This window comes from Hemiscyllium ocellatum, chromosome 42, assembly GCF_020745735.1.
Source record: "Hemiscyllium ocellatum isolate sHemOce1 chromosome 42, sHemOce1.pat.X.cur, whole genome shotgun sequence".
NCBI lineage: Eukaryota > Metazoa > Chordata > Chondrichthyes > Orectolobiformes > Hemiscylliidae > Hemiscyllium > Hemiscyllium ocellatum.
The window spans coordinates 32,947,744-32,964,434 of NC_083442.1; the positions used below are offsets into that span (position 1 = coordinate 32,947,744).

The following is a 16,691-nucleotide window of genomic DNA, read 5'->3' on the forward strand; positions in this document are numbered from 1 at the left end:
AGACAGAGTAAACAGGAAGCCTTAGGTCAGAAGTAGAGAAGTTATTAGAATCTACTATAAAGAATGGGATAAATGGATACTAATTGTCTGGCTGAGTACAGTCAGCATGGGTTTGTGAATAAGAAATAAAGTTTGGTATTCTTGAGTATTTTGAGGATTTTGCTCAAAAAATTGACAGAAGGACGTTGGTGGAAGTAGTGCACTTGGATCTTCACAAGAGCTTTGCTAAGGTCCCCCACAGGAGGTTGGTAGCAAAATGAAAGCCCCTGGGAGGGAGGTGGTTTACTGACATGGATGAAGGATTGGCTATCAGACAGAAAGCAGAATTGGGCTATTGTCACAATAGTAAGAAGTATCAGTACTTGGGTCCAAGCTGTTCCCAATTTATATCACTGATCTGAATATGGGGACCAAATGTAATATTTCCAAATTTGTGGAAGATGCAAAGAGGAATGTAGCTTTTGGAAAAGATAAAGGCTTCAGGAGGATTTTAACAGCATTAGTGAGCAGGCAAGAACTAGGCCGATAGAATATAATGTGGAAAATTGTGAGGTTATCCACTTTAGTAGAAAGAATGGATGTGCAAACTATTTCTTAAATGGTGAGAGGTTGGAGAATGTAGATATATCAAGGGACCGTGGTATCCTCTACTGAAGCTAACATGCAGATGTAGGTTTAGCTGCTAGAAAGGATAATGAAAAGTTAGCCTTTATTGCAATTTGGGTTGAGTCTTGCTTTAATTGTACTTAAGCTTGGATCGACTGCATCTGGAGTACTGTGTGTGCGATTTTGATTTCCTTATCTTAGGAAAGATATTATTGCCACAGAGGGAATGCAACAAAGCTTCCCCAGACTTGTTCCCAGGATATTGGACTGGCCTGTGAAGAGAGACTAGGCAAACAGTGTCAGTATTCTCTAGAGCTTTGAACAATGAGAGGGAAAACCTACAAAATATTTTAAGGGATAAAAAGGATAGATGGGGGGGGGGTGAGTTTTTTTCCCTGTTGGAGAGTCTAGACCAGAGGGACTGCAAACATTTGTCCAAGGTCCTTCCAACCCCATGACCACTTCCACCTGGAAGGGCAAGGGCAGCAGATACTTGGGAACACCAGTCCTGCAAGTTCATCTCCAAGACACTCACCATCCTGACTTAGAAAAATATCACTGTTCCTTCACTGTCGTGGGGTCAAAATCTTGGAAATGCACATTGTGGACCTTCCTACAGCATGTGGACTGCAATGATTCAAAGAGGCAGCTCACCATCTCCTTCTCAAGGGTCAGCCAGAGATGAGCAATAGATGCTGACCAACAAGATGCTCATGTCCCATGAGAGAAAAAAAAGCAACTGTTTTGCTATTTCCCATCCTACCTCCCTCATCTCCCTGTTCATAGAAAACTAACATTTCACCTGACTCCAACGCTCCTCATTTTGTCTCATCTTCTTCACTAGGGGGCTAAACTGAAAATCTTGCTAGTTTATCTGGAAGTTACACATTTACAATTAAATTGAGCAGAGTCAGGTCACATTGAATAACACATTGATTTCTGGATGACCACATGCTGATCTCAATAATTGACTTACCAACAAGCAACATACTGTGACCCGTGACAATGTACTAAATGCTGAATGAAGCACACCATGCCTGAGTTAACTGTGGATTATTGACTGTACCTCCTGAGGAATGCAGGGGGCCTGATTAAGACACAGATTGATGTCAAATGTTCAATATACCTGCAGCAAAGTCTCAGGAGTGGCCATTCAGCCCATCGAGCCTGATCTGTCATTTAATGCAACCATGGTTATTAAACGTTTCAATGCCTTTTCCCCAGACTATTCATACCCTTTACGCCATTGGTAATCAGAAATCTATGATCTCTAAACATTCTCAAAAACTGGGCTTCCACCATTATCTGGTTATAGAGAATTCCAAAAGTTCACAGCCTTCTGAGTCAAATAATTTATCTTAATCTCAGTCCTAAATGGCATTCCCCTAATTTGTAAATGGTGCCCTCTGGTTCCCCAACCAGGGGAAAAATCTCACCCCCATCTATCCTCTTTATCCTTTGAAGTATTTTGTAGGTCTCCCCTCTCATTTAGATTTAGGATGCATAGGATGGGGAAGGAAACTGCAGGGAATGGGCGCAATTGCAATGTGGAACGTACTCAAGGAACAGCTACTGCGTGTCCTTGATAAATATGTAGCTGCCAGGCAGGGAGGAAGTGGTCAAGCGAGGGAGCCGTGGTTTACTAAAGAAGTTAAATCTCTTGTCAAGAGGAAGGAGAAGGCTTATGTTAGGATGAGATGTGATGGCTCAGTTAGGGGGCTTGAGAGTTACAAGTTGGTCAGGAAAGACCTAAAGAGAGAGCTAAGAAGAGCCAGGGGACATGAGAAGTCATTGTCAGGTAGGATCAAGGAAATCCCTAAGGATTTCTATAGGTATGTCAGGAATAAAAGAATGAGTAGAGAATTACCATCAATGATAGTAGTGCATGGAGTCCAAGGAGAAACACTAAATGAATATTTTCCATCAGTATTAATCTTGGAAAAAGACAATGTTGTTGAGGAGAATACTGAAATACAGGCTACTAAACTAGACGAGATTGAGGTTCACAAGGAGGAGGTGTTAGCAATTTTGGAAAGTGTGAAAATAGATAAGTCCCCTGGGCCAAATGGGATTTATCCTAGGATTCTCTGGGAAGCTAGGGAGGAGATTGCAGAGCCTTTGGCTTTGATCTTTATGTCATCATTGTCTACAGGAATAGTGCCAGAAGACTGGAGGACAGCAAATGTCCCCTTGTTCAAGAAGGGAGTAGAGACAATCCTGGTAATTATAGACCAGTGAGCCTAACTTCAGTTGTGGGTAAAGTGTTGGAAAAGGTTATAAGAGATAGGATTTATAATCATCTAGAGAGGAATAAGTTGATTACTAGTCAACATGGTTTTGTGAAGGGTACATCGTGCCTCACAAACTTTATTGAGTTCTTTGAGATGGTGACCAAACAGGTGGATGAGGGTAAAGTGGTTGATATGGTTCCCCACGGTAGGCTATTGCACAAAATATGGAGGCGTGGGATTAAGGGTGATTTAGTGGTTTGGATCAGAAATTGACTAGCTTAAAGAAGACGGGGGTGGTAATTGATGGGATATCCTGGAGTTCAGTTACTAGTGGTGCACTGCAAGGATCTGTTTTGGGGCCACTGCTGTTTGTCATTTTAATAAGTGATCTAGATGAGAGCGTGGAAGGATGGTTTAGTAAATTTGTGGATGACACTAAGGTTGGTGGAGTTGTGGATAGTGCTGATGGATGTTGCAGGTTACAAAGGAACATAAATAAGCTGCAGAGATGGGCTGAGAGGTGGCAAATGGAGTTTAATGTGGAAATGTGTAAGGTGATTCACTTTGGAAGGAGCAACAGGAATAAAGTGCACTGGGCTAATAGTAAGATTCTAGGTAGTGTAGATGAGCAGAGAGATCTCGGTGTCCATGTACATAGATCCCTGAAAATTGCCACCCAGGCTGACAGGGTTGCTAAAAAGGCATACAGTGTGTTCGCTTTTATTGGTAGAGGGATTGAGTTTTGGAACCATGAGGTCATGCTGCAGCTGTACAAAACTCTGATGCGGCCACACTTGGAGTATTGCGTACAGTTCTGGTCACCATATTATGGAAAGGATGTGGAAGTTTTGGAAAGGGTGCAGAGGAGATTTACCAGGATGTTTCCTGGTATGGAGGGAAGGCTGAGGGACTTGAGGCTGTTTTCATTAGAGAGAAGAAGGTTGAGAGGTGACCTAATTGGGACATATAAGATAAACAGAGGGTGGACATTGACAACCTTTTTCCTCAGATAGTGATGGCTAGCACAAGGGGACATAGTTTTAAATTGAGTGGTGATATAGGACACACGTCAGAGGTGATTTCTTTACTCAGAGAGTAATAGGTGCATGGAATACACTGCCTGCAAGAGTAGTAGACTTGCCAACTTTAAGGGTATTTAAATGGTCATTGGATAAACACATGGATGAAAATGGAATAGTGTAGAATAGATGGGGCTTCAGATTGGTTCCACAGGTCAGCGCAACACTGAGGGCCGAAGGGCCTGTACTCCACTGTAATATTCTATGTTCTATGTTTGCACTCATGAATTGTGTCTTGTAGATGGTGGACAGGCTTTGGGGAGTCAGGATGTGAATTACTCAGTGTGATAGTCCTAGTCTCTTACGTGCTTTGTATTTATATGGTGAGTCCAGTTGAGTTTCTGGCCAATAGTAACCTTAAGACGTTGATAGTGTGAGCTTCAGTGATGGTAACACCATTAAATGTCAAGGGGTGGTGGCAAGATTGTCTCTTGTTGGAGATGTCTGACATTTGTGGTGCAAGTGTTGGTAAGGAGGACTTTACAGTGTCAACAGGGCTGTTTTTGACATTTTTCTGATGCCTACATCAATGCCAAGTAGTCCGCCAGGTTTCATTTCTTTGCTGAGACTTCGTAGTGATAGACACAAATGAATGGCTTGATCTGCCATCTCAGACAACAGTTAAGAGTCAGCTATTAATTTTATTGCAGTGAGACCCCACAAAAGATAAAATGAGTGCAAGATACCTTAGTTAAGTTTTCTCGTGAAACATGTGAGTAAAGTCCAGAGCGTGGGTGATAGCAGGACAGGCAAAACAGAGATAAGAAGTATTGTAATAGCAATCTTGAAAGATGAAAGGAAAGAGAATGATTACCTGCCAAGACATAAACTATTTTTAGTGTTTAGTCCAAGATTTGAAAATGGTCCAATTCCAAATTTCAAATAATGAGAACAAGATTGAAATCTTGGACCAATTTTTTTTGGAATAGATAAGTCAAAGAGTCATAGAGATGTACAACATGGAAACAGACCCTTCTGTCCAACCCGCGTCCATGCCGACCCAATTTCAATCCAATCTAGTCCCACCTGCCAGCACCCGGCCCATATCCCTCCAAACCCTTCCTATTCGTATACCCATCCAAATGCCTCTTAAATGTCTCAATTTGTACCAGCCTCTACCACATCCTCTGGCAGCTCAGTCCATACACGTACCACCCTCTGTGAAAAAGTTGCCCCTTAGGTGTCTTTTATATCTTTCCCCTCTCACCCTAAACCTATTCCCTCTAGTTCTGGACTCCCCAACCCCAGGGAAAAGTCCTTGTCTGTTTATCCTAACCACACCCCTCATAATTTTGTAAACATAACGTTACTAGAGGGAAACAAGGTGTTTCTGTAACAAAGGGGAAAATATTTTCTGTCAGTTTCAAAGCAGAAGTGATGTCCAGTTTTGATTAGATTACTTACAGTGTGGAAACAGGCCCTTCGGCCCAACAAGTCCACACCGACCCGCCAAAGCGTAACCCACACAGACCTATTCCCCTACATTTACCCCTGCCCCTCACACTACGGGCAATTTAGCATGGCCAATTCACCTGACCTGCACATTTTTGGACTATGGGAGGAAACTGGAGCACCCGGAGGAAACCCATGCAGACACGGAGAGAATGTGCAAACTCCACACAGTCAGTTGCCTGAGGCGGGAATTGAACCCGGGTCTCTGGCGCTGTGAGGCAGCAGTGCTAACTACTGTGCCACCGTGCCGCCCACAACTAGAATTTAAAGTAAAATCTGAAAATAAAACAGGAGACAGTTTTTGGATGGATTTGTGCAAACGAGAGCAATTGTATCTGCAAAGGAATAAGATAAACAAAATCCCCCTTGTATTAAAATTGCAGAGAAAATGTGATGATTTCATGATTCAGCTACTGTACTTGTGAAGGAAACGAATGTTGTATGTACTGAACATATAATATGAAGGATGAAAAAGAGTTTAAGTCCTAATTTAAAAGATAATACCTCTGACAGTACAGCATTCTCTCAGTACCGTTCTGGCTGTCTTGCCCTAGAATATGGTGCTTAAGTGTTTGGAGTAGGGCTTAGATCCACCAGCTGTGTCTCAGGCATGGTGCCAAACATAAATCTAATATCCTCCTGTGACTGTACAGAAACCTAAGATTTAGACCAGTGAAACTTTCCACAGGCATTAGGTAAGTCCTCCAAGTAAAATAGTGTTGGACGTACTGATCAAGTGCACTGGGAGTTAAATCAATACAGGAGGAAATATTTGGGGAATTAAAACATTCATTGTCAATCCCATACAATTTTTGATAAAACCACAAATGCCCATTGATCACCTTCACTAAATTTTTAAAAACTAATTTGGTGTCACGAGGTACACAAAGCATTCTTCTCAAGCTAATGTAATTTAAAAAAAAGAACATTACCAGCTTTATTAATGCAACTGTGATATCAGAGGTTGGATACAGTTCTTACATTAGTATCAATACTTGCTGTGTAGCCTGCTTTCTGCTTATACAGTCTGTATTGAATGTCCATGTGGTCTGTCTGCTCCGATTGTCTATGAGGAGAAATATCTCCTGGGGACTTTGCTCTTGATATTATCATCCACCAACTTGACACTTGGTCTGTATATGATCTGTCAGTTGAGATGGGATTGGGTTTAGATGTGAAATGTGATTTCACCTGAACATACATCAACTGCAGGGGGTAATTGACTGCAGTTTTGCTCATAGGTTCTACTCTCCAAGCTGTCCTTAGTCAATAAGGCTTCATGACCTCATTTCAGACACTTGTCAAAAACTATCTCTTTGACAATTTTTTTCCTGCTGATCCTAACAGCTCTTTCTTTAGCTCAGTGTCTGTTCTTGTTCTGATTTACGTTTCTCAAAGTTCCTTTTATTTTGCCACATTAAAGGCACTATATAAATTCAGTCAATATTGCAGGCATACACTCATTCTGCTTTATATTCTCAGCGCTGACTACCCTGACCTTCGAAAGCACAACAACTGCATGTCATCTTGCCTGACTCCGGCCATCTATGCCAAACTTCGAGACAAGACTACACCCAGTGGCTGGACACTGGATCAGTGCATCCAGACCGGAGTGGACAATCCCGGGCACCCTTTCATAAAAACCGTGGGCATGGTTGCAGGGGATGAAGAATCCTATGAGGTGAGTAAGCCAGGGAATGATTATAGATACAGAGGAAACATGGAAGGGGCTCATTAATTACAAATGCATTTATGGTCTGATGCAGGGGCTTGACTATCAGTGGTCCTGATGTTACCTGTATGTGCTAAGGGTTACAATAAGAAGCAGGTTAAGAGAATCAGTTGAGTTTGTAATGTGATTTATTTACACTTGCTAGAAGCAACTTACATTCGTATGCAGGGATCCAATCTCTGAAGACAAAAGAAATATCCTTAAGCCTTGCAATGTTTTTGGATTACCCAGTACCTTGGGAAAGCCTTTAGATCCCCAGTAGCCAAGGCTTCACCTGAAAAAAAGCATCCCAAATTTACTTCGCAACTAATCAGCACCCATTCCTCTTGTAGTATGAATTGTTGTGATCATTTGAAAATTTGAATTTCTTGCATTTGTCCCGCTGAGTGCAAAATGAAATGTTTCAGCAAGAACTCTCTCTTTTCTGCATTAATCTAGACTCTGAGAACCCAGAGTTGTGCTCGATAAACATGTCCACTTCTGTTAACTTGTTCTCTGTCACACTCCTTCTGACCTCAGCACATCCCTGAACCTTCATCTGGGAACATGTGAATATTTAAATGGATCCCTTTTTTATGCCCCACACCAGCCACAATAGCCAACCAGCATTTTGTTTCTTCTATGAGTTACTGGGGAGGGGGGTGTTGCTGGTGAGGGGTTGGAATGATCCACAGAACAGTAGCTCACAACCAATATTTATTGTATTTCTTTGGAATTGATAATTCAGTCACACCTAAGGGTCACAAGGGAGGTTTGAATCATTGGAATAAGAGCATTCTGTTATAACGCGCATTTCGCCAATGCAAATCGGCTATAACGCAATTGAAGAATTGTGAACACTGTTTGTTTAACGATTTTCTGTAGCAATCTTCTACAGTGCAATTATTGATAACAATTTTCAAAGGATGATCTTCTAGAGCGCAAGGTTGCAAAGGGACGCTACTGTGGCCTTATAGCAGAACGACCTTATCAAAAGTGCTTGAATTATGAGCAGGCAAGTGAGATTCTGTGAAGTGGAGCACATTATCTCAGACCTGCATCTTTCATAATATGAACTGAAAGCATATTAAAGCCAATAAAATGAGCAAATGATTAATCTAACCAGAGATTAAACAAACAGAGGTTCCAATCTGTACTGCTTGCCAGCAGGATGATAGGTGCTTATTATCCAAGATGAAATATTAATATGTAATTTTCATATCAGCGTTGTAGATCAATTACACCCTGAACTGGGTGTGTTACCAGTGATTCAGTATTTCAACAACTAGACTGTTTTAACTATTTGACATTGCAGTTTCCACGGTTGGATATCAAAAACGAAATCACTCACATCACATGAATGTACAATCAGGCTCTTCTAACAGAGACCAGACATATCACACAGTAGTTGTTACAAAGGTGAATAGGCTACATCAGTAGTGGGGAGAGTTTAGATAAGAATGGGTTAGACATTGACATTTCACAATTGGTACTGTGGGTCACATCCAACCCAGACTATTGACATCAATGACAACTCTAATTACAAGGAGAAACCTGAATGTGAAATGGGTGACAGTAATCTCAACGTTGAAGCATTTAATGGGTAAAGTGTCGAAAGAACTTAACTCTGTCTAACACTATGTTGTACCAATCTTGTGAGTGTTTGTTGAGGAAACTGTACAGAGTGTCTTACATTGTAACTAACCCTGTGCTACCTTTGCCTGAGAGTGTTTGATGGGGACAGTGTAGGAGAAAGTGAGGACTGCAGATGCTGGAGATCAGAGCTGAAAATGTGTTGCTGGAAAAGCGCAGCAGGTCAGGCAGCATCCAAGGAGCAGGAGAGTCGACGTTTCGGGCATGAGCCCTTCTTCAGGAATGAGGAAAGTGTGTCCAGCAGGCTAAGATAAAAGGTAGGGAGGAGGGATTTGGGGAGGGGTATTGAAAATGCGATAGGTGGATGGAGGTCAGGGTGAGGGTGATAGGCCGGAGTGGGGGTGGGGGCGGAGAGGTCAGGAAGAAGATTGCAGGTTAGGAAGGCGGTGCTGAGTTCGAGGGATTTGACTGAGACAAGGTGGGGGGAGGGGAAATGAGGAAACTGGAGAAATCTGAGTTCATCCCTTGTGGTTGGAGGGTTCCTAGGCGGAAGATGAGGCGCTCTTCCTCCAGCCGTCGTGTTGCTATGGTCTGGCGATGGAGGAGTCCAAGGACCTGCATGTCCTTGGTGGAGTGGGAGGGGGAGTTGAAGTGTTGAGCCACGGAACGGTTGGGTTGGATTGGTTGGTCCGGGTGTCCCAGAGGTGTTCTCTGAAACGTTCCGCAAGTAGGCGGCCTGTCTCTCCAATACAGCAGAGGCCACATCTGGTGCAGCGGATGCAGTAAATGATGTGTGTGGAGGTGCAGGTGAATTTGTGGTGGATATGGAAGGATCCCTTGGGGCCTTGGAGGGAAGTAAAGGGGGAGGTGTGGGCGCAAGTTTTGCATTTCTTGTACTTGCAGGGGAAGGTGCCGGGAGTGGAGGTTGGGTTGGAGGGGGGTGTGGACCTGACGAGGGGACAGTGTAGAGCAAGCTTTATTCTGTATCTAACCCCATGCTGAACATGCCCTGGGAGTGTTTAATGGGGACAATGTAGGGGCGGGTTATAGTCTGTATCCAACACTGTGCTGTATTTGTCCTGGGAATGTTCATTTGGGACAGTGTAGAGTGAACCTTACTTTGTAGCTAACGCAAGCTGAAACTGTCCTGGGAGTATTCGATGGGATAGAGTAGAGGCGGTTTTACTCTGTAATTGATTCCGTGCTATATCTGACCTGGAAGTGTTGATAAAGTTCTCTGCAGCTGTAAGGAGACATTTCTTTGTACCCAGTCTGAAAACTCTTCTTAATGAGTTCATCATATTCTCTCAACAGTATCCCACTCCACTTAATGTGCTGTATTCTTTGATGCTGCTTGATCTTACCTTCAGGGAATACTACCTAATGATGTCTGTTCACATTATGCAGGTCTTTGCTGATATCTTTGACCCTGTGATTATGGAAAGGCACAATGGATATGATCCTAGAACTATGAAACACCCCACAGATCTGGATGCAAGCAAAGTGAGCAGCAAGTATATACCAACATAAAATAGAGAAAAAAACAAACTTGTTGAGCAATGGCTGATGCTAAATATCTTTTAACTTGGTAGAATGTTCCCATAAGATCAGTGACGGTGGAGAGTGTACATGGGGCTGGGGAACAGGGAGATTTAATGGATGGGTAGAGACAGTGATGGGATGAGATTGTATGGGGGTGAGGGCTGCTGTGGGAGGGGGTTAAATGGGTGAAGAGTGGAAATAAAAATCAGGTAAGGTTCACTATTGTCTACTCTTCCTAGTAAAGCACAAACTCTGAAGTTTCCTATCTTTGTTTCCTTTACAGATTAGGAATGGACAGTTTGATGAAAACTATGTTCTTTCCTCACGTGTGAGGACTGGTCGAAGTATTCGAGGACTCAGCATGCCTCCTGCCTGCACTCGGGCTGAGAGGAGAGAGGTGGAGAGGGTGACTGTTGAGGCATTAGCTGGATTAAAGGGAGATCTAGCTGGAAAATACTACAGTCTGAGCAGTATGACAGACAAAGAGCAGCAACAGCTCATTGATGTAAGACAATGAACCACAATTCATCTTGGTTAGAAGGAACTGGCTGGTGAAGTGACCAGGGGCTTCCACACTAGCATTTCCAATGTGTCCTGAATGTTTCTTATATCTGCAAGGATTCAATATTGTAAGATTTTGTTAAATAATCACCAAGCTCCTGGGACCCTGCAGTATCGCACTGTCCCTCATTCTATGCGAATTGACAATCACAATTCGAGTGTTTGGAGACTTACTCTCAGTCTGAGTTTGAGGGACATTGTTGGTTAGTACGCAGAGAGAATTACTCTATCTGCAAATCCATGCTGCCCCTGCCCTGGAGTATTTGATGGGGGCAGTGTAGAGGGAGCTTTACTCTACATCTAATCCATGTTGCTGCAGTCCTGGGAGTATTTGTTGGGGACGGTGTAAAGGGAGTTTTACACTGCATCTAATGCCATGCTGTCCCTGTCCTGGGGGTGTTTGATGGGGATAGTTAGAGGGAGGTTTACTCTGTAACTAACACCGTGCAGCCCCTGTCCTGGGAGTGTTTGATGGGGACAGTGTAGAGGAAGCTTTACTCTGTACCTAATACCCCATGCTGTCCTGTCCTGGGAGTGTTTGATGGGAATTGTGTAGAGGGAGCTTTACTCTGTATCTAACACCATGCTGCCCCTATCCTGGGAGTGTTTGATGGGGACAGTGTAGAGGAAGCTTTACTCTGTATCTAACAATCTGCTGCCCCTGTCCTGGGAGTGTTTGATGGGGATAGTGTAGAGGGAGCTTTACTCTGTATCTAACGGTGTGCTGCCCCTGTCCTGGGAGTGTTTGATGGGGGACAGTGAAAGTTAGAGACTCAAGTCCCAAATCACTGTGTCTCAGCGAACACAAGTGCAATCACTGAGCCCGAGTTGTCACTGGTTGCTGCCTGTGTGTTGCTCTGCTCGGTCCCTGAGTAAACAGGTTGACTGAATGTAATTCTTTTTTTCCATAGGATCATTTCCTGTTTGACAAACCAGTGTCACCTTTGTTGACTGCTGCAGGTATGGCGAGGGATTGGCCTGATGCACGCGGCATCTGGTGAGTTAATCAGTATAACTCCTATCCCATAGTCCTGCCTTCATTCTGGGTGCAAAAGGCTAACAGTGAGACCCCTGAAACCTAGCCTTGAGGTATAATATCAGGAGTGCTTACTTTGGGTAAAGGATAATGACATTGGAGGGAGGGAGCTCAACTGAACATTCCCAACTTGAGATTGATTAATTTTTGACGGGGGGGGGGGGTTACAGAACCAGGATAGAATGTTGTAGTGTTGCTGTGGGGGGGTGGGAGGGGTGGTTTAGAGGGAGATCTGATTGGAGGATATTAGCTTGGTTGACACGATAGACACAGAGCAGGAGCATCTCACTGTAAGACACTGAACTCACACTTAACCTAATTCATAGATTCACAGAACGCTAGAGGAATCTGGTACAGTGGCTTCCATTTCCAAAATGGACTTGAATTGAGCCCAGATTCCAGGATAGAAATCTCTGATACCTTTAAGTTCAGAGTTTGGGATTCCAGTGAGGGGAAATGGTCTCAATATTTCCAGCCAAGCTGATAGCAAGAAATGCACTTGGTTTCCATCTCCCCCCCCCACCCAGATCTGGGGTAAAATAACTGCATAGAGGTCAGTCTCCCCACACCAAGTCACTCTTTATTTACACATGGAGAGTCCTTATCACTGATCCAGCTCCCTCAGAGCCAGCTCTCAGAGTGAACAAGGTGACTGACTCTCCTGTTTATATCTGTCAGCCCGGGTTCACTGACTGAACCAGAATAACAGCCTCAATCAGAGAACTCATTTTCCGTGAGGTACAGCTGGCTGGTCTCATTATGATCATTACACCAGGGTTTATCCCATCTCCCCCAGATTCCCCATTTCCCTGGGGAACAAGATGTTACTTTCTCTGCAATGGCTATCAATGCAAAGTCATAAGCAAAAAGACCTGAGGACAAAAGGGGACCTGAGCTTCATCAAATAAATGCAACATTTATAAAAATCAGATTAAGGCAGGAGCGTGTAATCAGGTATTGCACAGTTCCATGCTATGTGATCAGAACATGACATGGACAAACCTCCAGAAATAGCTCCAACCAGAGTGACCAACTTCATGTCTCAAGCACAAAACCACACTTAACATTTTAGCTTGAAAGAATAGTGTGGGTTAGAATTGAGAGCCAGGAGTGAATGTCTGCAAATCGGCTGAATATCTGTGTTTTAAATCTCACGTCAGAGGCCGGAGTTTGACTTTGTCCGTTTGCATAATCACTCATCCCAGTTTCCATCGTTACCGAATAGTGTTTCCAGGCAACGTGACAACAGACTGCAGAAGTATGCAGGGTAAGCCTTACCCATAACAGATCTGTTTAATCCCCAGTCAGCCATACTCAGATTGGATTAGTGGAGGCTCAGGATTAGTCTGGTGGAGTGGAGTCTGTTCAATTATCATTACATTGAACAAGGCCATAGGATAAACAATGGATCAAAGCCAAGAGATTCATCTTTCAAACAACCTGTAGGAAACACACAGTAAGACAGGAACCAGCTACGAGAAAAAGCAAGCTGGCATTGAATAATGATTTAAGAACTCAAAAGTCTATCAAAGAATTTGCCTCAAAAGCAGCCTAAGGCAGCTGGCCAAAAGCTTCATCCAAGGGGTTAGCTTCAAGGAGGAGGGAGAAGCAGGAAGGAAATTCCTGAACTTTACTGCCCAAGCTGGTGAAACGGCTGAAATAGGAAACATGGAAGGTGCCCAGATTTAGGGGAGAAATATCTCAGTGGGTCAAGGCGCTGGGGAATATTGTAGAGAATGGGAGGGAGGGGTAGTGGTCCTGTGAGGAGTCAGTGTGAGCTCAGTGTAAACAGAGGTGTTCGACAAGGACCCTCATGGTGGGCTTATCCATAAATTAAGACGTATGGGATCCATGGTAACTTGGCTCCTGGATTCAGAATTGGCCTGCCCATAGAAGGCAGAGAGTAGCGGTGCAAGGGTGTTTTTCAGGCTGGAGGTCCACGACTAGTGGTATTCCGCAGGGATCTGTACTGGAACCCCTGCTGTCTGTGATATGTATATATGATGCCGGTGTTGGACTGGAGTGTACAAAGTTAAAAATCACACAACACCAGGTTATAGTCCAACAGGTTTATTTGGAAGCACTAGCTTTCGGAGCGCTGCTCCTTCATCAACCACCTGATAAAGGAGCAGCGCTCTGAAAGTTAGTGCTTCCAATTAAACCTGTTGGACTATAACCTGGTGTTGTGTGATTTTTAACTGTGATATATATAAATGACTTAGATGAAAATGTAGACAGTGGGTTAATGAGTTTGCAGATGATACAGAGATCGGTAGAGCTGTGGATAGTGTGGAAGGTTGTCAAAGGATACAGTGGGATATAGATCAGTTGCAGATATGGATTGAAATATGGTAAATGGAGGTTAATCCAGGTAAGTGCGAGGTGCGGCACTGTGGGAGACCAAATGTGAAGGAAAGTATACAGTCAATGACAGGACCCTGAACAGCATTTATCTACAGAGGGATCTTGGGGTTCAGATCCATAGCTCCCTGAAAGTGGCCACACAAGTAGTTAGGGTGGTAAAGAAGCTGTATGGCATGTTTGCCTTTATTGGTCAAGGAATTGAGTACAACAGTCAGGATGTCATTTTGCAGCTTTATAAGACTTTGGTTAGGCCACACATCCAGTCCTGCGTTCAATTCTAGTTGCCACATTACAGGAAGGAAGTGAAGGCTCTGGAGGGGGTGCAGAAGACATTTACCAGGACGCTGCCTGGATTAGAGGGTATGAGCTATAAGAAAAGGTGAGAAAAACCTGTGTTGTTTTCTCTGGAGCGGCAGATGCTGAGGGGAGACTTGATAGAAGTCTGTAAAATTGCGCTGCAGATAGGGTTGATGGTCAGAATCTGTTCGCCAGAGAAATATCTCGGTTATGCATTTCAGGTGAGAGTGGAAAGTTCAAATGAGATGTGAGGGGCAAATGTTTGTACACAGAGAGTGCTTCGAGTCTGGAACACACTGCCAAGGGGAGGTGGTGGAAGCAGGTATGAGAGGGGTGTTTCAGGGACTTTCCAGTAAGCCCATGAATATGCAGGAAATTGGGGGGGGGGTTATGGACCAAAGGCAGGAAGAAGGGATTAGTTTAATTTGGTGGAATGGTCGGCACATTGTGGGCTGAAGGGTCTGTTCCTGTGCTGTACAGTTCCATGTTCTAAAAGCGGAAGTTAGGATAAACTCAGGTTTGAAGAGGATGGAGGTCCGTCAGGAGTGCTTTAGAATAGTCTGGAAGTAACAAATACCCAGATGAGAGCTTCAGCAAAGCAGATAAACTAAGGCAGAGTACCATTGAGAAAAGGCCCTCCCATTCACCATCCCTCCTCCCCCCAATTCCCTACCCTGCAGCTTTCATTTATTTTTAAAATAATTCCCTGATTTTCATCCTTGTTATATTCTATGGGAGTTTTTCCCCATCATGGTCTCTCTATGAAGAATGTTAGTTGTAAAGCTGATGAGTATGCAATAATCTTCAGGTGGTAAGCACTAACTGAGGTACAGACTGAAATAGTGATTGCTGAGTTTGGAGGTCCATGTTTTTAATGTGTATGACCATGAATAAAAGTTTAGAAGCTGGGTAAGGATGGGCTCCTTTTCCATCAATCACTATTTATTATCTACGAAAGAACAAAATCTTCCTGTTACCAAATTCACCTGGTATTGGTTTTGAGTCCTTGCTCCTGGTCTCACCTGTATATGGAAAATAATAAGATCATGGATAGAAAGGTGTCTCAAACTAGAAGCCGTAGGTTTGAGGTGAGAGTGGAAAGAATTAAGGGGGATCCTTTTCAGACAGACAGTGGTGCATATCTGGACCGGGCTGTAGGGAAAGTGACATTTAAAGGTATTTGGGCAGGTACATGGATTGGAAAGATTTATAGCGATATGGACCAAATGCATGCAAATGGGACTAGTTCAGTTTAGGAAATCTGGTCGGCATGGATGAGTTGGGCCGAAGGGCCTGTTTCCGTGCTGTATACCTCTACAACTCTATAACTAGAGTAAAGGAGCAAATTTTCTTTTGAGCAGCACGTTGTGATGATCTGAAAATGGGGGATAGAAACAAGTTGAGTAGTAATTTTCAAATGATTCAATGAACTCTGGAAAAAGCAAAACATTGGCAGGGCTGTGTTCAAAGAGCTGGGGAGTGGGGCTCATTAGAACTGTGATAGAGATGATGGGCTGAATGGCCTGATTTTGTGCTGTATAAATCTACAAGTGACTTTTTCCATTTTTTACACAGCATCTTTGATGTTCGAAAATATCCCTCTGCGTTTCACATAAATTTAAAAATATGGCTCTCAAACTTAAGAAATGAGCTGTGAGGGTGATGGGATGGAGGTGACTCAAAGCTGAATTAACATCCTGGGTTTTAAGGTCTCTCTTGAAGAGGACCATGCAGCTCAGAGTTTATTGTGTGAATTCCCAGAGATGGCAGATATAGGATAAGACCAGGAAGAATCCTATGTTCAGGAAGCAATACAGATCAAAGAAGAATAACCAACTTAAACCATTCTGTTCCCAATTATCTACAGGCACAATAATGAGAAGACTTTCTTAATCTGGGTCAATGAGGAGGACCACACTCGAATTATCTCCATGGAGAAAGGAGGAAACATGAAGAGGGTGTTTGACAAGTTCTGCCGGGGTCTCAAAGAGGTAAATAGTTTCAATCCACTAGGATCCTGCCTCCACTGTCATTCATTTCTTGTAGCATCGGAGGAGACCATTCTGCCCAATGTGCTTGTACTGGCTCATTAAGAATGTACGCTAGTAATCCAACAATCCCTAGCTTTCCACAGCCCTTAAACCGAACCCTGATTTGGCATAAGTCCAATTTTGATTGGGAAATTTCAAACCTGCTTCAAGGGGAACATATGAATAAGG

At 43.4% G+C, this 16,691-nt stretch overlaps 1 protein-coding gene across 1 annotated transcript in view; it reads left to right on the top strand.

The window, feature by feature from the left end:
• Window positions 1–16,691, top strand: part of LOC132834752 (creatine kinase U-type, mitochondrial) — a 38,977-nt gene that overhangs the window by 11,107 nt on the left and 11,179 nt on the right. Inside the window, exons 3-7 of the mRNA XM_060853732.1 lie at window positions 6,851–7,049; window positions 10,080–10,175; window positions 10,498–10,719; window positions 11,687–11,772; window positions 16,340–16,463. Coding sequence (XP_060709715.1) covers window positions 6,851–7,049; window positions 10,080–10,175; window positions 10,498–10,719; window positions 11,687–11,772; window positions 16,340–16,463 — 727 coding nt within the window. The remainder of the gene's footprint in view (window positions 1–6,850; window positions 7,050–10,079; window positions 10,176–10,497; window positions 10,720–11,686; window positions 11,773–16,339; window positions 16,464–16,691) is intronic.